The 25127-nt window shown below is 37.8% G+C and overlaps 1 protein-coding gene and 1 non-coding gene across 2 annotated transcripts; both read left to right on the top strand.

The window, feature by feature from the left end:
• Positions 1-6047: 6047 nt before the first annotated feature.
• TRNAV-CAC lies at positions 6048-6121 on the top strand. The gene has a single exon. It is a non-coding gene; the product is annotated as a tRNA-Val (tRNA).
• A 42-nt stretch (positions 6122-6163) lies between these two features.
• LOC110623805 (PRA1 family protein A1) lies at positions 6164-24061 on the top strand. The gene is made up of 8 exons (XM_021768834.2): positions 6164-6466; positions 6923-6963; positions 7049-7127; positions 9758-9844; positions 9920-10008; positions 10135-10206; positions 10297-10421; positions 23793-24061. The coding sequence occupies exons 1-7, from the start codon at positions 6309-6311 to the stop codon at positions 10398-10400; spliced, it is 630 nt and encodes a 209-aa protein (XP_021624526.1). The 5' UTR covers positions 6164-6308; the 3' UTR covers positions 10401-10421; positions 23793-24061.
• Positions 24062-25127: the final 1066 nt, after the last annotated feature.

Genomic DNA, 25127 nt, shown 5'->3' with positions numbered 1-25127 from the left:
ATATTCCATCAATCTCATAACACTCCACAGATCTTGTTGTCAATGTTGTTTCGTGCTAATAGGTCATGCGCATGCCTGGTAGTTTATGAGTACTCTAGAGATTATGTATAACTTTATAGAAGCAACCCCACTCCACACTTATATAGGTGATATTATCAAGTGTATAATACAATTTGTACACCAACCATAAAGAATATGCTCAGCTCTTCCTCTCACACTTCTCATAATATAGGAAGGGATAACGTTAAATAGTATTAGCATAACTAATAAATGACTTGTTATCACCCATATGAACTTTTTCATGGGATCTCCAATTATAAAGGTTAGATTTGTATCATGATTAATTTCAGATTGGCTAAGTCTCATTCCCCATGTTTCATTTATTAACTTCTTTCTTAAAAGATTTAGTCAGAGAATTGACCAAATCCACTTCTTACTGTATATAATTAATAAATATAATTTCATTTCTTAGCAGTTGCTTGACCATATCATGTCTTAGACAAATATGTCTATTTTTACTATTGAGAATTTTATTTTTTACAATAGTTATTATCGTTTGGCAATCATAATACATGAATGATATTAATTTTATTCTCAATATAGTATTTGTCAATAAACTTCTTAGCCACTCAAACCTCATTGTCATCTAATTTCAGAGTAATAAACCCTGATTCCATGGTAGTTTTGATAATAATAATTGATTTTCAAGTAATTATTCCGCTAATTAAATATATAATTGCTAGTGGATTTTATCTTATTTGAATCTAAATTTCAACTAACATCACTATATTTTTCTAATACAGTGTGATATCTATTATATAAAATACAATAACTCATGGTACCCCTCAAATAATTCTTAAATTTGATTAAAGTAGCCTAATAATTATAATTAGATTATGTGTAAATATGTTCAATCTATATAGTATAAGCTATATCAAATCTGAAAATTTCACAACAATCTTCTAATAATATATGCATATTTAAATTGAGCAACAATATAATCTCTATTCTTTTTTGAGAATTAGCATCGTACGGGGTATTTACTAATTTGACATTGAGATGTCTAAACTTCTTTAAAAAAAACTCAATATTGATACTCTTGCGATATAATTATATTATCATTTCAATTTTAATATCCAAGTCATATTTGCTCTTTTATATATTTTATATCAAATTTATATATGCTATATCATAATTTGTATCAAATATAAGCTTATGACCACATATTTACAAGTAATCACCCATTCATCATTTATAAACTTTGCAAACATGTACTTATCAACTTCAATAGAAAAAATAATGACCTAATCAAAACTTGGTTAAATTTATCATGCTACTATTTAATTGTTTCAAAGCATATAAAGATTTAAGAATTTTATAAACTTTATTTTATTCTTCTCTCAAGTTACTACATAAACCTTTTCTTTCAAATCTCTAAAAAATAAAAATTAAATTGGTGAATAAAGTTTTATACAATGAAGCTAAAACAATTAAATTTGAATTTTTTTTAAAGGATCAATAGACATAGTTTTAGCAAAACACCCTCACACTTTTAAATATTTTAACTCAAGCTTATAATTTTTCCATAATTCATAGGAGTCTTATCAATTAAAAAATATATTTTTATGAAGTCTTATCAATTAAAAAATATATTTTATTTTCTTTTATTAGAGTACTTTTAATGTTACTATGAATAAAAATAAAAATAAATAAATGCAAATCTATCCTTCAAAATAATAACATCAAAAAAAGTAATTATAGGGTTTAATAAGTTATAAAAAGATAAGGCTGCAAAATTTATTTGTTTGGTTCATGAATTTCTAACTAAGCATGTATATAATTAACCAAAAAAATAATTTGTTATTTTTATAACTAATAGGAATAACTATAAGATTAAAAAAGAAAAAAAAATATTGATATTAAGGCACTCATATGCCCTTATTCAAATATTAGTATAAAAAATTTCTCTTTTTTTGGTTATTTTGATAAGGAAGCATAGTTTTAAAAGAATGCTCCATCCTTTTAAATAATTTATACAAACTTATTGTCTTTTCCATAATTTAAAGGGCTTTTTATTTTATATATATATAAAAAAAATTATACTTCCGTTTTCTTTATAAAACTCTTATTATGAATAAAAGTAAAAATAATAAATAAATAAATTAATTAATTAAAGTCTACAATTAAAATAAATATTATCTGTAAAAAAATTATAAAATTTATTCTTTCGATTCATTGGAACATAGTGAAGCATGTATAATAAATAACAAAAGAAAATTTAGTAAATTAGAAATAAGAAATAACTAATTTCAATTATGCTTAAATGGTTGTAAAATGTACAAAAATACTGTCAAGTACAGTATTTTATAACTCGTTGCTTCAAGACTAAAATGAAAATAGATTAATTTAACCGCAACAATTTTCAATAATTGAAATTCTGAAATAGAATTTTAATTATTTTCTTTTAATAAAATTCTCTCGCATTATTTCTCAGCTATTGAAGGATAAGAATAAATTTTTAAGATTGTTGAAAAAATATGATAAAATAATAAAATCTCAGTCGTGTTGGACACTGTTCTTAAAAATTTATTTTGTAATTCTCTAAAATTAAATAGATTCTTCTGAAATTTTAAAAAATTTATTTTGCAATTTCCCATAATTAAATAGATTCTTCTGAAATTTTAAAATTTTCAGGATCATGACAATAAAAATTTATTTTTAATTTATAATTCAGTAAAAAGTATAAAGAAGAAAAAAAATAAAATAAAAAATGAGAGTGTCTTTCTTTATAAGGATCATGACAATAAAAATGCAGTATATTTATAGTGAAAAAAAATAGATATGATAAGCAGTTATTAGATAAAAATTTTATAAGGTAAATTCTTTTATTTTAAATAAGAAATATGATAAAAAATAATTAACTTAAATTTTTATGAAATCTTTTATTTCCATACTAATTTTTATAATAAAAAAACAATGAACTTAAATATGCATATAATTTTTTTCTTTAAAACAATTATCTTTTTTGTATATATATTTTTTTCTTTTTGAAAGCTAATTATCCTTATCGTAATCGTTAATTTTATTTTAGTAATTAATAAAATCATAATATTATATTTTTTTCTATTAAATTATACATGATTGAATCTGACATATAAAGAAAATAGAAATAACAAAATAATTCTTGCTATAAATTATAAATAGTAATTTTATGGGGCAATTTTTCAAATCATGGATATTTAAAAAAATAATTCTAAAATAATGTAAAATTCAAAAATATTTTCAGATTCTGTATGTCAATCCAATTAGTTCGACACCATAACTGCCGAACATGTTAGTTCGACACTCAAATTGTCGAACAAAAACAAGTTCGACACCATGGATGTCGAAATTTGGTTAATTCGGCACCATAAGTCTGGCCTGCTGGCTTGCACAGTCCGCAGGCCATGCATGCATACAATTGCACAAAAATTTTTTAAATATATATTAAAATTTAATGTTTTTAAAATAAAGAGTAATTAAAAAATAAAATGTAATAATTTTTTTATAAATTTAATAATTTAATTTTTTAAATTATTTAATCTATCTTATTTATTTATTATTTTAAAATTATTTATTATTTTTTTATAATTTCTTATAATATAAAAAAATAAATAATAATTTTAAAATAATAAATAAATAAGACGGATTAAATATTTTTAAAAATAAAATTATTAAATTTATAAAAAATTATTACATTTTATTTTTTTAATTACTCTTTATTTTAAAAATATTAAATTTTAATATACATTTAAAAAAATTTCTAAAAATTGTATGTATGCACCATGTAGGTGCATGCGCTCGCAGATAATCAAGTTCGACACCCATGAGTGTCGAACTAGCAAGTTCGACACTGCTAGTTCAACACTCATGCGTGTCGAACTAACTGGGTCCGAAAATATTTTTGAATTCTGCATAATTTTATAATTATTTTTTTAAATATGTATAATTTGAAAAATTGCTCAATTTTATGTAAATGTACACAAATAAAACTTTATCCACTAATAATATTATAAAACTTTAAAAACTAAAAATATATCGCAATATTTGTTTTTTTTTCACATGCACTTGATATTAGCTTTAGCAACCCTAAGAAAACAGCTAGAACTAGGCCTGTGCAATCGGTCGGTTCGGTTCCGAACCGAACCGAACCGAAAAAACCGAAAACCGAAATGTCAAAATTTTAAAAACCGAAATAACCGATTATGATTTTTATAACCGAACCGAACCGAATCGATAAAAATCGGTTCGGTTCGGTTCGGTTCGATTCAAACCGAAATCTGCAATGAAACGTAGAAAGATATTGGGTGAAAGAAACCAGAACAATGAAACGAAGATAGCTCTATTTTTGACAATATCAAGGGAAAAAACAAAATTAACAATTATGTATCTGAAACCCCAAATCTTCTTATCATATTTGCAGAAAATGAAAGCTTTTTTCTTCCCATTTGCTAATCAGAGAGAACCCAATGCAAGAACTCAATAAGCAGATCCAATTTTTTAGCAACAAAATAAAAACCATATCTCAAATTATAAGCCAACAGAAGAGATCACTGAAGAGGACAGACGGTCGACGGTCGACAGTGACAGTGACACTCAGCAAATCAATAGGGACTACTGGACTAGGGAGGGAGGGAAAGAGATTGATGGCGAGCGACGGGATGAGGGTGAGCAACTCCCACTTCTTTCAGCAGATCGACGGGAAGAGGGTGAGCAACTCCCACTTCTTTCAGCAGATCGATGGGAAGAGGGCGAGCGATTTGTGACTTCTTTCAGAGGGGGAGGGGGAGGGCGTCGTCGTTAGGGTTAGGGATTGGGTATCAGAGTGAGTGTGAGTGATGTGAAATTGTGAATAAGGGTTTCGTTTCGGGCTGGGGGAGGGGAAATTGGGAGGGGGGAGGCGAACGCCTGGGCCGAGGGTTGGGGGTGCTGGCCTGGGTTGGGTATCAGAGGGGGAGGGGGAGGGGGAGGGCTTGGGATTAGAACCGAAATCGGTTATTTCGGTTTGATCGGTTATTTAACACGTTTAAACCGAACCGAACCGAAAACCGAATAATTTTAAATATACTAACCGAACCAAACCGATCATCCCGATTAACCGAACCGAAAAACCGAAATTAATCGGTTCGGTTCGGTTTTTCGGTTTAAACTGAAATCTGCACAGGCCTAGCTAGAACTATTAGTAGATGCTCTCATCTCTGTCCTAGGCAACAAAATGGAGATACTATAACTATGGCAGTATCGGTCTCATTTAGTCATGACAAATCAATTTACACGCTTTGCTATATAAACTATAACTCCATAAGTCTCTTATATGCAAGATCGATTAAAGGACTTTATAATACAAAATTCCCTAAGCCTCTGTTAGATATTTGTAAAACCCTCCCCTTGACAACCATATATGGCCAAATAACCTTTACAAAAAAATCTGTACAAGCAAAAATTAATGGAAAGAGTGCAATCTACTACCAGTTTAATTAAACAACACAAAATAAATTAAAAATGCCTGCAGACTAAAAGAAAGGAAAAAAAAAACATCTAGAGGAATTTATTTATATCCATAGCATATACAATGAAATTATTACTTGTATAAGTTAATATTAAACATCATAAATATACTGTAAACCAGCCAAAAATTAAAGAGAGATTACATAGTTTACTCCAAGTTAATGTATGTCTTAACTCTAACATGTAAGCAAAAAGGTGAAAAAGTGAAATATTACCATTAAATAATGTAGAGAGTAAAAAATATTTAAATTCATTTTTTAGTGTAAATTTATCTATAAATTATTATTAAAGGGTTAAATAAAATGAATACAGTATATTAGAGGTAAGTTTGGATTGAATGATAAAATTTAATATTTTTAATCTCTGATATATAATTTAGAGATAAATTTAATTTTTTAGCCACAAAAAACGGTAAGTGTTTTTCAGTATTGAATAATTAGCCAAAATTAAAATTAGATTCTGTGATAAGTGTAATATGAAGAAGATAAGGTACCGTCGTCGTCTGGGTGGTGTAGTTGGTTATCACGCTAGTCTCACACACTAGAGGTCCCCGGTTCGAACCCGGGCTCAGACATTTCTCTATTTTTTTTCACTTTGTTTTCCCTTATTACTTGCCACGTACATTTCCTCCGTCTAACGGCAGCCATTCTCTCACTCCTTCCCATAACTTCTTTTCCCAAAAGATTTTGTGCTCTCTTCTTTAGTCCTCTTTCGTTTTCCTGCGAATTCTTTCCAGGGTTTTGCGTGGCTTGGAAGCAGAAATGGATTGGGGTAACGTAACTGCAGAGGATCTGATCGATGCTCTGCGCGAGGTCGACTGGTCATCGCCTCCTCGCCCTCTTTCCGAGTTCTTTGCTAGATTCACCGTCCCCAAATCTTCTGCCAAATGGAACAGTCGCCTCAAGTGCAATCTCTACTAGTGCGTGTTTTCTATTTCCGTTTTCTTGCTTTACATCTTAATTGGCAAGAAGGCACATGTGATCTTTCGTTGCTTGGATTTGTTTTTTCCGATTTCGCTTCTGATACTTAGTAGCTAGATTAAATTTCTTTTGGTTTCCAAGAAGCTGGAAGGAAATGTAATAAATTGGTGCTTCAGCTCTATCTGGAGATTGTCATTTGTTTTGGGATAACAGAAGTTTAACTTGATAAGCTTGTTCTCATACATAATAATTTGCGAAGGCGTTTGAAAATTCTGTTTGTTTGTTGTTGGTAATACATGATCGCCTCCTAATCTTACAATTTCCGTGATGATTGCTGATCATGAATCCATGTCCTAATTAATTGAGTTGAATACAATTAATTTTGTTAATTAATGGAGTAGAATAAAATTATTTGCGTAGTGAGTTTAACGTTAGCTGAACATCTTGTTGTGCAGCTATCGGACCAACTACTTTATTATGATCGTTCTCATTCTGGGTAAGCATACTTGGGTGTTTCAATTTTTGGTGTTCGATATTTTACAATTATATCCATGTTTAGTACTATTGTGCTGTGATAACAGGACTGGGTTTCCTTAGGCGGCCACTTGCTATCGTGGCAGCTCTTCTAACAGCACTTAGCATTGCATTTCTGAATGATAGGTAAACTGCTTTAGACCTCTTTCTTTCATCTGCCAGTGCCTGCTCATGCATTGTTGCTTGTAATAAGGAGGTCCGGGAATTAATTTGGGAAAGTTGTTAACTAGTAAAACTATGTATAATGGCAACTCATTCATCAAATAAAAATTTGTACACATTCATCAAATAAATTTGTAATCTTATATGTTTTTAGAACAAGGAATATTGAAGAACTAGATAAGTATGTCATCTACTGATCCATAGGAGTTTGAAAAATCACATTTGAAGTTCTGAACCATTAGTATCCAATTAATCAACATTACTGATGCAGTAATTATACTAAACTATTTAATTAATAAACACTAGTTCTGAACTGTTACCTTTTTATAGACAACAATTGATCTGTGAATTGAAGTTTAAAAAAGAAATTAACAATTTTTCCAAACAAAGTGGGATGAAAATATTTTCAAAAGGAGAATTCTAAAAGGATGGGTATTGAAATAAAAACCTAAAGGTTAGGGCATTGAAATCAATGTGCGTACCTTCCTGTATCATAAATTTAGTAAGAGGTTGGAATTAGATGGGAATTCATAATTATGAATGAGAAGAATAATAAAGATGAATTTGCAAGATGGCTGCTTCCTTCCTGTTCTGCTGTGGAAAAATATGAAGAGTTTCTTCACTTGAGACAGAATTAAGAAGTTGATAGTTCTATATATCTCATTTGAAAACGTTAAGGAAATTAATAATTAAACTGAAGCAGAGTAAAAACTGGGATCCTAGACAAATTTGCTTTCCCTTGCCCCATTGTATGTGGAGCAGGGTGGAGTGGGGCCGAGAGAAAAGCCCACGCTAACTACTGCCCCAGTACTGAAACATTGAATTAGTGAATGCTTAGCATTTTCTTCACCTTGTCATTGGATTGGAAAAGTTAATTTAATCTTTAGCAACACCACAAATATGCATTACTGACCTTTTCTTTTTCTAGCTATTTGTTTCCTGAATGTGTTTGGCACAGATAACAGCATAATTGTTCTAATGAGTTTCAGAATACTTGTATGTATCTTCTTTAACATTAATGATGCTTCACAATGATAGCAGAACTATTAATGGGGTTACTTGCTGTAGTGGATTTGTCTTATTTCAAATTTGGACGATATGTTGGGAAGAGTTGTAGATTAACATCTGTAATGGGTTTATAATCCACTTATATTGGGGACATTCATACCCTTGTAATCTTGTGATTGGTTATGCGTGTAGGCATACAAAGACATTTAATAAGGACACATATAACAAGAGATGGTCTTTTGAGAAGTTTTGGAGGAAAGATCAGATGAAGTTAGTGGAGAGCATTCAAAACTGAACCAAACAAGAAAAACTGAAAAACCAAATCACTTCTAAATGCAGGCAGAACCAAATAGTTTATCAAATGGTAACCAAACCGGCTAATGTCGGTTCAGTTTGATTTAATTTGAGCCAAAATTAATTGATTATGAAGAAGCAATTCTCTCTATTCTTTTAGTGTAATCTCAAACAAACTACCCCAAAGGAACCAAATATAATCAAAAGAACATAGAAAATAAGGAAAACATATATCATTATCAAACTCTTATCCATCACCATTCTATACACTAATAGTTCTACACAAAAATTGAAAAAGCAGATTGTTTACACAAACACAAGAAGAAAAACCACATATTCACCAAAGCCAGATCTGTTCAATCAAACACAAATCCATGAATTTGTGCCATCCTCATGCAATCGTCTCTTGACGGTAATGCAAGATATGGAATCAACCTTAAGGTCAACAAAAGTGTCTTTGTCTTCATCTCTAAGCTAAAGCCAAGCCATGCATGTGGATGTGGGTCTTCTTGAAGTTGCAGTCATCGACTGAAAGGAAAGGAATGGATCTGTTGAAATTTGAAGAGAACTGAAGAAGAAGAAGAAAAATAAGAAGTCAAGGGGAGAAGAAGAATTGATTGGAATGTCGATAAGAGAGAAGAACCGACAAGAAGGAAGAAGAAAGCGAGAAAATGACGAGGGAAACTGGGTTCTGAGTTGAAATTGAGGAAAGAAGGGGAGGGCCCTAGGGCTGGTTGGGAAGTGGGAGCTGAGGAATGAAGGAAAGCTGATTGTCTCTATATATAAAGCTTGAAAACGACGGAGTTTGATATTTTGGTTGGATTTTGTTTTTGATAGAGATAAACGAATCAAACTGCAAACTGAAATTAATCAAAATAAAAAACCAAACTGAATTGATTTGATTGGAAATCCGAATGGAATCAAATCGGTTTGGTTTTTCGGTTAAAGCTGAAAAGTGCTCAGCGTTAGATGAACCATTATTTGAATCTTCATCTCTCATGAACATTTGTGTGGATTTTTTTCTCAACTATTTCATTTATATATTTATTTTTGGGTGGTCATTTGAAGATATAGAAATTTTCAGCATATTATATAGTTCTGTATATTTCCATTAAGTACGTCATATGATACTATTTGCAGAAAATAAATAATAAGCAAAGCATTTTGCTCATCCTCCTATTTATATTTCTCATTACTGATTCACCTTTTCTCCTTCTCTCTTTTTGTCCTGTGGTTATTGTTAGGCAATGGAGGTATCTCCCACTAATGTTTGCTGAGAATTTTCTCTACAGCTTTGCAGGTACTTTTAGTGAGAAGGTAACAAGAACTGTGAGGCAATTCTCTCCTCATTTAGCAGCTAAGATGAGACCTCCTCTTACGTAAGTATATTTTTGTCTGCTTTCTTGTAACTAGTGTCCATTGTTGCTGCTTTACTCATTAGTTTCCATTGGCAGACCTGTTATCCGTGGACGCCCATCAGCTAAAAGAGCAATTCATATATGTGGTCGGCCCCGTTGGGTGTTTGTTCTGATGTTCTCTTCTGGTAGTGATATGCTTCAAAATCTCTCTTTTTTAAAGTGATATAACTAGACCATTGTGTTTGTCAGTCAAACTGGTATTTATTTTTAACTGATTATGACTTTTGCCTCTCTTTTCTCTCATTCTGTAGTGAGTTTCATCCTTTGGTATGTCTCCTGTGGTCTGTTGACTGTCCTATGGGCACTTGCCATCGGTCTTCTTGGTTTGTTTCTTGCTTGTGCTTCTCATACTCTTTGCTTTAGACTTTTAGGTGCTCTCAATTAACTCTCACTTATCCCCCTCTCTCATGCAGTCACAATCCTACATGCAAGTCTTAGAACGCCTAATCTGAAAGCACGTCTGAACACATTTCGAGAGGAATTTCGTGCTGTTTGGCGAAATTACAGTGAGCTGTAGCTTTGATGGAGCTTACTGCATGTAAGTGAATCTGAGTTAAATTTTTATTGAAGCCAGGCATATAGATGAATTTAAGCTTATTATTTTCCTCACTTAACGGTAGCCGTAAATTTCTTGCCCTTGTTGTAATTTTTAATGTCCTATTACTTACATTTGATAATTGGCTCCTAGAGTTGATTTAGATTTTGTTTTGTATTTGAAAAGGTTTTTCAATGTCTATGATATATTTTTATGCCTGATATTATGATTTATTTTTTCAAGTTTAGGAATATATTCACATAAATTCTTTTTAACCATTGATTGTAGAATGCATCTTCCGCACAAGGTGCAAAGCCCTAGGTATTATGTTCTTTCAACACCTTGAGCATGCGGCCATCACCCAGGTGTGCATGACACCTTAGGGATTTAAGAGCACAAGTAAGCTTGTCTTGAGAAGTGGAAAAAGAGGGAAAAGGAGGTACAAAGGTATCAAGACAGATTCCAGATCAAGAAATGTTCCTCCCCTTATTTAAAATCACCAGCTTCTCTCAATTCCTTGCTTGTCTAGTATTCTTGGCCCCAAGAAATACTCTCCCCCACTGACCTGTAAAATTTTCTTTGAAGCTCAATGGGAGATCTCAAGTCTTGATTCCCTTTTTGAATAAACAAAAAGAAAAAGAACTGATAAATATTTTCCTCTTCCTGGTCCATGATAGATCTGGATTTGATAAATATTTTCCTCTTCCTGGTCCATGATAGATCTGGTTTTCTTCTGGGTCCCTTCTTGCTGGGCTCCCTAGTGGATCTCTCCATGTTCTTCCTGGTGAAAGGACCTGTAAATAAGAAAGAATGGTCAGGGGCCTACCGGGTGTGCCCCGGCAGAGGCCCTCCGACGCTCAAGTCAGATTTTATGGCTCAGAGTAGTATATTTAGGCAAGGGTTACAGTAATAAAAATGGTGTCCAGGAAGGAGAAGGAAGAAGAAGAGAGTCCCCCATGCGTGGCCTCTACCGTGATATATATATCTGTCTCTCTGCCATAATGCTAGCTGTCTTCTGTCGCCTAGCTCCGTTTGTACGGATGTGTCAGGCGCCTGCTCCATGCGTAACGGCCATTAATTCTCCTCTGATACGTATGATTCTCCTCTGATACGCATGCGGAAGGAGCTACCAGTGGGGCATCTTGGTCATTTTCCCCTTTCCGGGCTGGGTTGAATGGTAGGGCTGAAGTTGAGCCTGGTGAGGGCCTGATTACTGGGCCGAGAGGTTTGGGCCGGTTTGATTGAGGAGTCTAGGCGGAGTTCCAGCCCTATGACTGAGCGGGCTGGACCTGGCTCTCGAGGGGAATATTGAAGCCTTCGGATCATGGACTGTTTTCATGGGCCTGGCCTTTATACCGGGGTGAAGAAATCCAGCGATCATCAATTGCCCCTTTATCTCCTCAGCAGTTATTCCATGACTGGTGAGGGGATAAATCTTTAATTTCTATTCATGACCGTGTGGTCTGAGAACTGCTCCTGTCGAAAGTATCCCTTTCTTGCCTTTTCATTATTTTTGCCTGAGCGTTGGACTCTTGTGTATGTTTTTTGCCCCTGAGTATTTATGGGCTGTCTTCTTTCGAGCGTTTTGCGGGCTCTTTGTTGCTTGGACCTTTCTCTAGGTCAGCTGAGTTGGTTTAGTGTGAGCGGTCAATTCTCGAGGTCGTTGCCTCTCATGATTGCCCCTGATTCTCCGTTTGGCTTTGTATTTTGGTATGCAGTTTGCTTAGGAATCGCTTTGCCTTAATTCGGTCTGTCTTATCGGGTTTACCAGTACTGCGCTCGTTTTCTTGAGATCGGCATGATGCTTTGGTACTTTTGGCTGTTGTGTGAGATTAAAGTCTCTCTACCTGATGACTTGAGCTCCTTTGGAAGGTCGGAGTTTAGCTTTTTCATTTATGGTCCCGTGCCCCAATCTTTTATGTGAGATCAGAACTATGTTCTTTATGAGTTGTTTTTGCTTGTTGCACCGGATGATCTTGGGGATTCTGGCTATTTTTGCTCCGGGAGATCTTTGAGATCTTTGCCGGTCTTCTACCTCAGTGAGGTCTCCTGCCTCATTGAGGTCTTCTGCCTCAGTGAGGTTTTCTGCCTCTTTGAGGTCTTATGCCTCTTTGAGGTCTTCTGCCTCTTTGAGGTCTTCTGCCTCATTGAGGTCTTCTGCCTTTTTGAGGTCTTCTGCCTCTTTGAGGTCTTCTGCCTCTTTGAGGTCTTCTGCCTCATTGAGGTCTTCTGCCTCATTGAGGTCTTCTGCCTCATTGAGGTCTTCTGCCTCATTGAGGTCTTCTGCCTTTTTTGAGGTCTTCTGCCTCATTGAGGTCTTCTGCCTCATTGAGGTCTTCTGCCTCTTTGAGGTCTTCTGCCTCTTTGAGGTCTTCTGCCTCATTGAGGTCTTCTGCCTCTTTTGAGGTCTTCTGCCTCATTGAGGTCTTCTGCCTCTTTTGAGGTCTTCTGCCTCTTTGAGGTCTTCTGCCTCTTTGAGGTCTTCTGCCTCTTTGAGGTCTTCTGCCTCATTGAGGTCTTCTGCCTCATTGAGGTCTTCTGCCTCATTGAGGTCTTCTGCCTCTTTTGAGGTCTTCTGCCTCATTGAGGTCTTCTGCCTCTTTTGAGGTTTTCTGCCTCATTGAGGTCTTCTGCCTCATTGAGGTTTTCTGCCTCTTTTGAGGTCTTCTGCCTCATTGAGGTCTTCTGCCTCTTTTGAGGTCTTCTGCCTCTTTTGAGGTCTTCTGCCTCTTTTGAGGTCTTCTGCCTCATTGAGGTCTTCTGCCTCTTTTGAGGTTTTCTGCCTCATTGAGGTCTTCTGCCTCATTGAGGTCTTCTGCCTCTTTTGAGGTCTTCTGCCTCTTTTGAGGTCTTCTGTCTCATTGAGGTATTCTGCCTCTTTTGAGGTCTTCTGCCTCATTGAGGTCTTCTGCCTCTTTTGAGGTCTTTTGCCTTATTGAGGTCTTCTGCCTCTTTTGAGGTCTTCTGCCTCATTGAGGTCTTCTGCCTCTTTTGAGGTCTTCTGCCTCATTGAGGTCTTCTGCCTCTTTTGAGGTCTTCTGCCTCATTGAGGTCTTCTGCCTCTTTTGAGGTCTTCTGCCTTATTGAGGTCTTCTTTTGCTAGAACCTCAGTGAGGTCTTCTTTTGTCAAGACCTTAGTGAGGTCTTCTTTTGTCAAGACCTCGTTGAGGTCTTCTTTTGCTAGGACCTCCTTGAGGTCTTCTTTTGCCAGGACCTCAGTGAGGTCTTCTTTTGTCAAGACCTTATTGAGGTCTTCTTTTGCTAGGACCTCAGTGAGGTCTTCTTTTGCTAGGACCTCAGTGAGGTCTTCTTTTGTCAAGACCTTATTGAGGTCTTCTTTTGCCAGGACCTCAGTGAGGTCTTCTTTTGTCAAGACCTTATTGAGGTCTTCTTTTGCTAGGACCTCAGTGAGGTCTTCTTTTGTCAAGACCTTATTGAGGTCTTCTTTTGCTAGGACCTCAGTGAGGTCTTTTTTTACTAGGACCTCAGTGAGGTCTTCTTTTGTCAAGACCTTATTGAGGTCTTCTTTTGCTAGGACCTCAGTGAGGTCTTCTTTTGCTAGGACCTCCTTGAGGTCTTCTTTTGCCAGGACCTCAGTGAGGTCTTCTTTTGTCAAGACCTTATTGAGGTCTTCTTTTGTCAAGACCTTATTGAGGTCTTCTTTTGCTAGGACCTCAGTGAGGTCTTCTTTTACTAGGACCTCAGTGAGGTCTTCTTTTGTCAAGACCTTATTGAGGTCTTCTTTTGCTAGGACCTCAGTGAGGTCTTCTTTTGCTAGGACCTCAGTGAGGTCTTCTTTTGCCAGGACCTCCTTGAGGTCTTCTTTTGCCAGGACCTCAGTGAGGTCTTCTTTTGTCAAGACCTTATTGAGGTCTTCTTTTGCTAGGACCTCAGTGAGGTCTTCTTTTGCTAGGACCCCAGTGAGGTCTTCTTTTACTAGGACCTTAGTGAGGTCTTCTTTTGCTAGGACCTCAGTGAGGTCTTCTTTTGTCAAGACCTTATTGAGGTCTTCTTTTGCCAGGACCTCAGTGAGGTCTTCTTTTGTCAAGACCTTATTGAGGTCTTCTTTTGCTAGGACCTCAGTGAGGTCTTCTTTTGTCAAGACCTTATTGAGGTCTTCTTTTGCTAGGACCTCAGTGAGGTCTTCTTTTACTAGGACCTCAGTGAGGTCTTCTTTTGTCAAGACCTTATTGAGGTCTTCTTTTGCTAGGACCTCAGTGAGGTCTTCTTTTGCTAGGACCTCCTTGAGGTCTTCTTTTGCCAGGACCTCAGTGAGGTCTTCTTTTGTCAAGACCTTATTGAGGTCTTCTTTTGCTAGGACCTCAGTGAGGTCTTCTTTTGCTAGGACCCCAGTGAGGTCTTCTTTTACTAGGACCTCAGTGAGGTCTTCTTTTGCTAGGACCTCAGTGAGGTCTTCTTTTGCTAGGACCTCCTTGAGGTCTTCTTTTGCTAGGACCTCCTTGAGGTCTTCTTTTGCCAGGACCTCAGTGAGGTCTTCTTTTGTCAAGACCTTATTGAGGTCTTCTTTTGCTAGGACCTCAGTGAGGTCTTCTTTTGCTAGGACCCCAGTGAGGTCTTCTTTTACTAGGACCTCAGTGAGGTCTTCTTTTGTCAAGACCTCGTTGAGGTCTTCTTTTGCTAGGACCTCCTTGAGGTCTTCTTTTGCCAGGACCTCAGTGAGGTCTTCTTTTGTCAAGACCTTATTGAGGTCTTCTTTTGCTAGGACCTCAGTGAGGTCTTCTTTTGCTAGGACCTCAGTGAGGTCTTCTTTTGGTGGGACCTCAGTGAGGTCTTCTTTGCCAGGTCTTAGGGATTCTTGACTTATACTTCCGGGAGATTTTGGGGATCCCGGTCTTTTTGTTTACCCGGGAGATCTTGGGGATCCCGGTCTTTTTTGTTTACCCGGGAGATCTTGGGGATCCCGGTCTTTTTTGTTTTTCCGGGAGATCTTGGGGATCCCGGTCTTTTTTGTCTACCCGGGAGATCTTGGGGATCCCGGTCTTTTTTGTTTACTCGGGAGATCTTGGGGATCCCGGTCTTTTTTGTTTTTCCGGGAGATCTTGGGGATCCCGGTCTTTTTGTTTACCCGGGAGATCTTGGGGATCCCGGTCTTTTTTGTTTTTCCGGGAGATCTTGGGGATCCCGGTCTTTTTGTTTACCCGGGAGATCTTGGGGATCCCGGTCTTCATCCGGGAGATTTTGGGGATCCCGGACTTCTGAAAGATTCAGGATTTTTCTGCAAAATAAGAGCTTGCACAGAGCGTATATAACGAGGATGCTCGTTGTTAATTCAATAATATTCATCAATAAATAATATTTCGCACATGTTACTTAGTTTCATACTTCAGATGAACAATTTACAAAATACTATGCTTTAATCATGTAAAATATTGTGAACAGTGTAAGTATTACTTGCACTTTATAATTCTGTAATCTGTAAAACAATAAATGAAGGTAGTGTAAAGGGCTCTTGATTTTGAGGTTTGTCTGGTGGTGATGATGATAAATAATTAATTGCTTGCAGTAGTTGTGGATCGTGCATAAGCTAATTTTAATAAATCATTTATAATGACATTGTTGTAATATTTATGAAGTATTTGGGTACTTACCTCCCAGTGATCAAGAGCCACGCTGACCGCTTTTGCATGGATTGTATGGGCGCGTCACTTTACTCTGATCCCACCAAACTCAATCTTGAAAAATTGATAATTTTGGTGTTTGGCCGACCTGCTGTAGTCCGAACTCCTCACTCGTGTTCTTCTGCAGTTTTCCATCGACCTTTATTTCAAGTTATTCCATCGACTTATTTTTCATCATTTGTTGTGCGGTCCGACCTCGTCTATTTGCTGTTCAGAGCTGTCTAATTTATCCCACCTGCTTGATTTTTCCTCGCGAATCTCCTTTCTCTTTTTTTTTTTTTTTTTTTTTTAATTATTTTTTTTATTAATATATATATATATATAAATGTATATGTATTATTGGGAAACAAAAAAGGCAAAAAGAGAAGGACACTTGTCTTTCCGTTAGGCCCTCTCCCATTATAAGAAACCAATTTAGGCGTTCACCTTCCTCATCTCACTTTCCTTTCTCTGTTTGGTTTCCTGAAAACATAAAAATGCCTTCCCAGTACTTGCTGGTATTATTTCTTGCGGTGGTGCCACTCACTATCCACTCTCTCGCCCAATATAAGCCACCATTTTAATCAAGGCATCTGCAGGTGGACGGCGAAGGAATTCGCAGCCGTCATTCAGCGGCATCACTATCAGCAGGTCGGCGGCGAAGCTACCCGCAGTTGGGCTGCCTGGGATTAGATCTTTGCTGGAGTAAAACTTATAAGTTCAAAGAAATTGATCTGATTTTGTTGTTAGGAGAAGAATTCGACGGCTACAGTTGAATCTGGTCACTCCAGAGGAACGCCGGTGAAGGAGTGGCGGTGGTGATCATAGCGGAAAAGACAGATGCCGAACTGAACGATGGCGAACTTCCCGGCGGAATCTTTGGCTTTGAGGTACCGAACATCGAATCGGTCGAATTTGAAGGACTCGCCCCATGGAGCTCTAGTGATGCCATTCATCTCAAGATCGATGGCGACGAGATCGGAAACACTGGCATCATTCGTTTCCGCGCCGACCTACATGGTCACATTGCTACATGGATGCGCCGACCTCACTCGTTGGAGCTCGACTAGACCAGCGCCTTCCTCCTCAGGTCGGCGCATCTTTGGCACCATCACGTTTGCCTGTCTAGCCCATTTCAGCGTCGCGCCGACCTCATGCATTTCGCCGTCTTCAGGCTGGCCAACACGCATAACCCGAATCTCTTCTTTGATCAGTTTGGGCATCTAATAATTTTGTGTTGTCTCCCTGTCGCCCCGATGTTTTCCATCTGTCCTGAACTGCGAGTCCAACCTCCAACACGGCTTCGACCTCGACCATGAATCTAATTTCGAGCATGGCTCCGACCTCAATGAGCAATCTATCGCTGTGGTCGTCGGATTTGCCGAGTTCCTTTCTGGCTTGCTAAACACGGCTCCGACCTCCTTTTTTCTCGTGGACTCCTCCTTTTTAACTTGTTACCTGGGACTTCACAATAGAATCCAACCTCTGCACTATGTGTACCGGCTCCGACCTCCTTTTTTCTCGTGGACTCCTCCTTTTTAACTTGTTACCTGGGACTTCACAATAGAATCCAACCTCTGCACTATGTGTACTGTTGATCTCATAGTTTCAACAAATATATATATTACTCATTCTTTTTTTTTTTTTTTTTTTTTTTTTTCACGGACTCCTCTTTCTCTCGCCTTCTTCTTCTCTTTCTCTTTTCTTTTTTTTTTTTTTTTTTTTATATAGCAGACCTCAGAATTCCAACAAATACATATATTCCTCACCCTTTTTTCCTTTTACAGAAAATATTCACCAGACTTCAAAGAAAAATCAGCCGTAATAAAATCTAATAAATATTAAAATAAATTATCTGGAAGACCATCAAAATATTCTTTAGCACAATGAACCTTTCTTTTCAGCTGGGTTATCTGCTCAAACTTTTGTACCTTATGTGGATCTCAATGGGTGGATCTGAAAACTTTTGAGATAGTAAAATCTCTTTCGTTTCCCACAGACGGCGCCATTTGATAAATATTTTCCTCTTCCTGGTCCATGATAGATCTGGATTTGATAAATATTTTCCTCTTCCTGGTCCATGATAGATCTGGTTTTCTTCTGGGTCCCTTCTTGCTGGGCTCCCTAGTGGATCTCTCCATGTTCTTCCTGGTGAAAGGACCTGTAAATAAGAAAGAATGGTCAGGGGCCTACCGGGTGTGCCCCGGCAGAGGCCCTCCGACGCTCAAGTCAGATTTTATGGCTCAGAGTAGTATATTTAGGCAAGGGTTACAGTAATAAAAATGGTGTCCAGGAAGGAGAAGGAAAAAGAAGAGAGTCCCCCATGCGTGGCCTCTACCGTGATATATATATCTGTCTCTCTGCCATAATGCTAGCTGTCTTCTGTCGCCTAGCTCCGTTTGTACGGATGTGTCAGGCGCCTGCTCCATGCGTAACGGCCATTAATTCTCCTCTGATACGTATGATTCTCCTCTGATACGCATGCGGAAGGACCTACCAGCGGGGCATCTTGGTCATTTTCCCCTTTCCGGGCTGGGTTGAATGGTAGGGCTGAAGTTGAGCCTGGTGAGGGCCTGATTACTGGGCCGAGAGGTTTGGGCCGGTTTGATTGAGGAGTCTAGGCGGAGTTCCGGCCCTATGACTGAGCGGGCTGGACCTGGCTCTCGAGGGGAATATTGAAGCCTTCGGATCATGGACTGTTTTCATGGGCCTGGCCTTTATACCGGGGTGAAGAAATCCAGCGATCATCAATTAAAGAAGACCTCAATAAGGCAGAAGACCTCAAAAGAGGCAGAAGACCTCAATGAGGCAGAAGACCTCAAAAGAGGCAGAAGACCTCAATGAGGCAGAAGACCTCAAAAGAGGCAGAAGACCTCAATGAGGCAGAAGACCTCAAAAGAGGCAGAAGACCTCAATGAGGCAGAAGACCTCAAAAGAGGCAGAAGACCTCAATGAGGCAGAAGACCTCAAAAGAGGCAGAAGACCTCAATGAGGCAGAAGACCTCAATGAGGCAGAAAACCTCAAAAGAGGCAGAAGACCTCAATGAGGCAGAAGACCTCAAAAGAGGCAGAAGACCTCAATGAGGCAGAAGACCTCAAAAGAGGCAGAAGACCTCAATGAGGCAGAAGACCTCAAAAGAGGCAGAAGACCTCAATGAGGCAGAAGACCTCAAAAGAGGCAGAAGACCTCAATGAGGCAGAAGACCTCAAAGAGGCAGAAGACCTCAATGAGGCAGAAGACCTCAAAAGAGGCAGAAGACCTCAATGAGGCAGAAGACCTCAAAAGAGGCAGAAGACCTCAATGAGGCAGAAGACCTCAAAGAGGCAGAAGACCTCAATGAGGCAGAAGACCTCAATGAGGCAGAAGACCTCAATGAGGCAGAAGACCTCAAAAGAGGCAGAAGACCTCAATGAGGCAGAAGACCTCAAAAGAGGCAGAAGACCTCAATGAGGCAGAAGACCTCAAAGAGGCAGAAGACCTCAAAGAGGCAGAAGACCTCAATGAGGCAGAAGACCTCAAAGAGGCAGAAGACCTCAAAGAGGCATAAGACCTCAAAGAGGCAGAAAACCTCACTGAGGCAGAAGACCTCAATGAGGCAGGAGACCTCACTGAGGTAGAAGACCGGCAAAGATCTCAAAGATCTCCCGGAGCAAAAATAGCCAGAATCCCCAAGATCATTCGGTGCAACAAGCAAAAACAACTCATAAAGAACATAGTTCTGATCTCACATAAAAGATTGGGGCACGGGACCATAAATGAAAAAGCTAAACTCCGACCTCTCAAAGGAGCTCAAGTCATCAGGTAGAGAGACTTTAATCTCACACAACAGCCAAAAGTACCAAAGCATCATGCCGATCTCAAGAAAACGAGCGCAGTACTGGTAAACCCGATAAGACAGACCGAATTAAGGCAAAGCGATTCCTAAGCAAACTGCATACCAAAATACAAAGCCAAACGGAGAATCAGGGGCAATCATGAGAGGCAACGACCTCGAGAATTGACCGCTCACACTAAACCAACTCAGCTGACCTAGAGAAAGGTCCAAGCAACAAAGAGCCCGCAAAACGCTCGAAAGAAGACAGCCCATAAATACTCAGGGGCAAAAAACATACACAAGAGTCCAACGCTCAGGCAAAAATAATGAAAAGGCAAGAAAGGGATACTTTCGACAGGAGCAGTTCTCAGACCACACGGTCATGAATAGAAATTAAAGATTTATCCCCTCACCAGTCATGGAATAACTGCTGAGGAGATAAAGGGGCAATTGATGATCGCTGGATTTCTTCACCCCGGTATAAAGGCCAGGCCCATGAAAACAGTCCATGATCCGAAGGCTTCAATATTCCCCTCGAGAGCCAGGTCCAGCCCGCTCAGTCATAGGGCCGGAACTCCGCCTAGACTCCTCAATCAAACCGGCCCAAACCTCTCGGCCCAGTAATCAGGCCCTCACCAGGCTCAACTTCAGCCCTACCATTCAACCCAGCCCGGAAAGGGGAAAATGACCAAGATGCCCCGCTGGTAGGTCCTTCCGCATGCGTATCAGAGGAGAATCATACGTATCAGAGGAGAATTAATGGCCGTTACGCATGGAGCAGGCGCCTGACACATCCGTACAAACGGAGCTAGGCGACAGAAGACAGCTAGCATTATGGCAGAGAGACAGATATATATATCACGGTAGAGGCCACGCATGGGGGACTCTCTTCTTCTTCCTTCTCCTTCCTGGACACCATTTTTATTACTGTAACCCTTGCCTAAATATACTACTCTGAGCCATAAAATCTGACTTGAGCGTCGGAGGGCCTCTGCCGGGGCACACCCGGTAGGCCCCTGACCATTCTTTCTTATTTACAGGTCCTTTCACCAGGAAGAGCATGGAGAGATCCACTAGGGAGCCCAGCAAGAAGGGACCCAGAAGAAAACCAGATCTATCATGGACCAGGAAGAGGAAAATATTTATCAAATCCAGATCTATCATGGACCAGGAAGAGGAAAATATTTATCAAGAACGATCACCCTGGATTAAAAGAAAAGGATCTTTATTGTGTGTTGGTCGTTGAAAGCCTACAATTGTACTTGGACTGTATACGTGAAACTTGCATATGTCTAAAAAGCAAGCAGAAACAATGGGCAATCCATTAGGCCAGGAACTTGGCTTTAACTTAAAAAAAAGGGTCAAATTAGTGAAAAGTGCTTCAAGCGAGAAGAAAAATAACTTATGTGGTAATTGAAACCAAGGTATGGGCAAGGACTAGAAGAGGAAAGAAGGATGAATAGGCACAGATTTGTGGCTAAGATAAGGTAAGGAAAATGTGGAGTCCCTTTGTTATCAAAGAGAAATGGAGTTCTAGAAGGAACAGGACATAAACAAGGGTTGATTTAGTGATTTTATTTGAGTAAGAGTGTAAGCCTTTGATACACTGGTAGCAATTGATTGGTTGTTGTTGTCCATTTAATGTTTTGAATAGAAGAATTGCTGTCATATTTTTAGGGTGAGTGTGCATAGTTACTTTATAAGGGATTGCTATTAGCATTCGGCATTCCTCTTTCAATTTTTTATATTCTATGATTTGTACTTTTTTAGTTTCACATTCTTTGATGGGTGTTTTAAAATTAGCTATTTGGTTGTATTTTAAATGATGTATTTGGTTGTGTTTGATGCTCTATTTAGGCTATAAGATGGTCGAAAGAAAAAATCTCTATTTGACAGACTTATTATTATTATATAATTTTATATTTTTTACTCTTTTATTTTATATAACATAATGTATCCAACATTTCCGACACTCATACTTGAGACTGAGTAACATAATGCATGATGCATGTGATTGACAACTCTTCCCCAATAAAGGAAGTCATCTTCCCAAAAGAAGGTAGACAAGGTTGAACAGCAAGCCTTCCTGCGGAAGATCCATAAGTGTCTAACCATTCTTGTTTTCTCCTCTGCCATTCTTGATGCATCATCAGACCAATCATCAGGAATGTATTACACTAAAGAAACATTGGCTCATCCCTGGTCTTTGCTGTCCCAACTTAGCTCTCGCCGTGCACTTTGCTGTCCCAACTCTCCGTGTACTTCACTCAAAGCTGTTTGCAGTGTCACTTGTTCCCTGCCTATTGCTTCAGCTAACACCGCTAACACAAAAGTGCCTTTAAGCTCTCTACACGTTGCCATCAGCGAACTCTCCAAGCTCTCTGTGACCCTTCTAAGCTCACATTGAAAGTACTAGACTACCAATGATACTATGGTCGGAGATGATTTGCGTGTCTGTGGATCCATGTTTGATGATGTTGTGGACTTATTCAATGAATTGATTTCTTCTATGGTGGTTGGAGAACACAAACAAAGATTATCAACCCCCAAGATTAAAGGCATGAAACCTGGCACAGTACTACCATTACTGACCAAGAAACAAGTGTAAATGATTCACAAGATTTGAACACGACCAAGCATTTTAACAGTAAAGTTCTTCAACAAGAAAGTATGACAACAGAGAATTCTAATTTTTAACCAAAAAACTAAACTGAACCAAAATATACCTTCACTCAAACTGCTGCGTTGATTAGTGTGACCAGGAGGCCCCTGATGTGTTTGCTCTCTCTCACAAAATCGATTGATGGCATCTGTGACTAGGAGGCCTCTAGTTCATCACCACATTGTCTCCCTTTGACCACACCCTCCATCTCCCTTTCCTCATGCTAAGTCACCAAGCTTGGTCAGCATCTATGACCAAGCCCCTTGCCCTTGCACCCTGTTTTTCTTCTCCCTAAGATGTCGATGCATCATCTGTGGCTGTCCGCCAAGTAGCGCCTTGTTTTTCTTTTTCATTCGACCATGTCCTACATCTCCCTTGTCCTCGCATCAAATACTAACGACATGAACAAGGCAACCGGCAATCTGAAATTATTGTTTTGTTATTGGTTAAATTTGTACAAATTTGTGTTTACATTTGTTATATTGATGATAGGTTGTTTAGATCTCTTCCAACTTTTCTTCAAATTCGTTGTTTACCTAGCGAGAGTGCTCATAGATTTTGTACTGTGGAAATTTGTTTAAGTTTGATGGTTGGAAGGAAAAGAAAGCTGATGAACCAAACTGAATTGATCCTTTTTCTGTTTGGTTCACTTTGGTTTTGGAAAAAAAAAAGATTCAGTTTTCGGTTAGTTTGTCAAACCAAACCAATGATGGCACAACCCTGGAGAATTCAACCGAGTTTGTAAGTAAAAGGTTGGTCATTGTTGCTAAATACTTGGGTGGGTTGTCAGGTTTGGCATCCTTATTCACAAAAAATTACTGGCTTCTAAGAAGGGAACTTAGTTTGGGATATAGGAGGCTGCTCCAAGAGTCAAAGCCTTTGCTAAATGTGATGGGGGCCAAGAACGGCACCTTGGATTACACTGCCATTGAAAAAGCAGAGGCAGCAGTTTCAAAGAATGTATTTTATTTGGGGAAGAATAGTCTATTACACATGGTGCTAGTGCCCTTCGATGCTGGTTCTCCCAGCTGTAAGCCTCAGCAGCTAACTGGGCTGTGGTTGTTTAATCTTGATTAGTTTGTCATTGTAATTTGTTAAAATGAAAAGGTTATGCCACAATTATAATAAGCGCAATAGTCTAGACTTATTTTTATCATTAGGCCTTAATAAAAAGTCTTGCTAATGTACATTCCCAAAGCTAATCAGATGTTCTATTTTTATCTTAATTCTTCACCGTGTTAATTTTTATGTGGTTTAATCATAATAGCATTTTGTGCAGGGGGCTGTTTCTGATGGCTATGATAGTCATCTAGCTGCCTAGTTCTCAAGTTTGGAATAGCTGCTGCCGCTGGTTGCAATTTGAAATAACTTCCAATGACGGGACGATCTTAGCAGAAGAACATGTAAATTTTCTGGACCTGTTATTCTGTAAAGCATACTGTTACCCATTTATAGTCCATATTTGTAGAAACCTGGTATTTTTAGTGGGAGATTCATTCTTATAATTCTCGGGTGAGCTATTAATAGGCCTTGGTTTCAAGAATTCCATATCTGCTTTACAGCTCTAGAAGTCGACTTTTAGACCAAGCAGTTCCTCTTGCTTGATTTTTTTTTCCCTTTAAATTTAAGTCCTCTTGCGTGATGTGATATGGGAAAGACTTGTTATATTTTGAAATGTTCTAGAACCATATTCACTTGTGCGAATTGTGAAGCATTTTAGCAAATTAATTTGCTTCTAGTGACTTGAGGCTACTTAGGATCATATTATGAGAATAGGTTTGTTTTGATTATTTTTGCAATTGCTGCGTCAGTAGTTTTTAGGATCATATTATGAGAATTGGTTTGTTTTGATTATTTTCGCAACAGTTGCATTAGTAGTTTTTTCCTCGAAAAGATAAAGATTTCATTGAAAAAGGGAAAAGCAAAGCCCATGACTGATTACCATATGGGTTCAAATTCATACATGTCTCCTGGAGCCGAGAGAAAGACGAGCTAAACCTAAGAAGAGCCCTAGAGAAACATGGTAACTTGATCTGAAGCTAAGATTTGATATGGACAAAGCAATAGCCGCGAGCAAGTGCTGCCCACATCTCTAGTTGGCTTGGTCGCTGGCAAAAGCAGTTTAAGTAGTCAGAGAAGGCATGACGATCCTTTCTACATGGTTGAGGAAATAAAATAAAGCTTGAGGAGCTGCATTGTAGGTCATTTTTCCAAGATGGGCAGCGTCAAAACAAGAGGTAATGTGCAGATCCAATTATCTAAACCTTTTGATTTAGAATAAGCTCATTTTCGAAGGAAATTAAAATGAGTAAAATAAAAAAAAAATGTTTATTATTAAATAATTTGATAATATTAAAAACATGAAAAGTATTATTAAAAATTTGAAATTATTAATTTAATTCATTCTTAAAAAATAGTCAACTTGATTATGCTACATTCATACTATAATGTCTGTTGTTTAAAATTTATTAACTTATACCAATAAGAACAATTAATAGATTTAATTTTAGAAAAATTTATAATAATTTATCTAAAATTTTCTTTTAAATTGTTATACTTTTTTACATATTAGTATTCAATAACTTAAAAACTAGTATATAAATGTAAAATAAAA

The sequence above is a fragment of the Manihot esculenta genome, chromosome 9 (genome assembly GCF_001659605.2).
Source record: "Manihot esculenta cultivar AM560-2 chromosome 9, M.esculenta_v8, whole genome shotgun sequence".
NCBI classification, from domain to species: domain Eukaryota; kingdom Viridiplantae; phylum Streptophyta; class Magnoliopsida; order Malpighiales; family Euphorbiaceae; genus Manihot; species Manihot esculenta.
The sequence above is the reverse complement of the archived record's forward strand: the minus strand, read 5'-3'. Positions and strand labels throughout refer to the sequence as shown.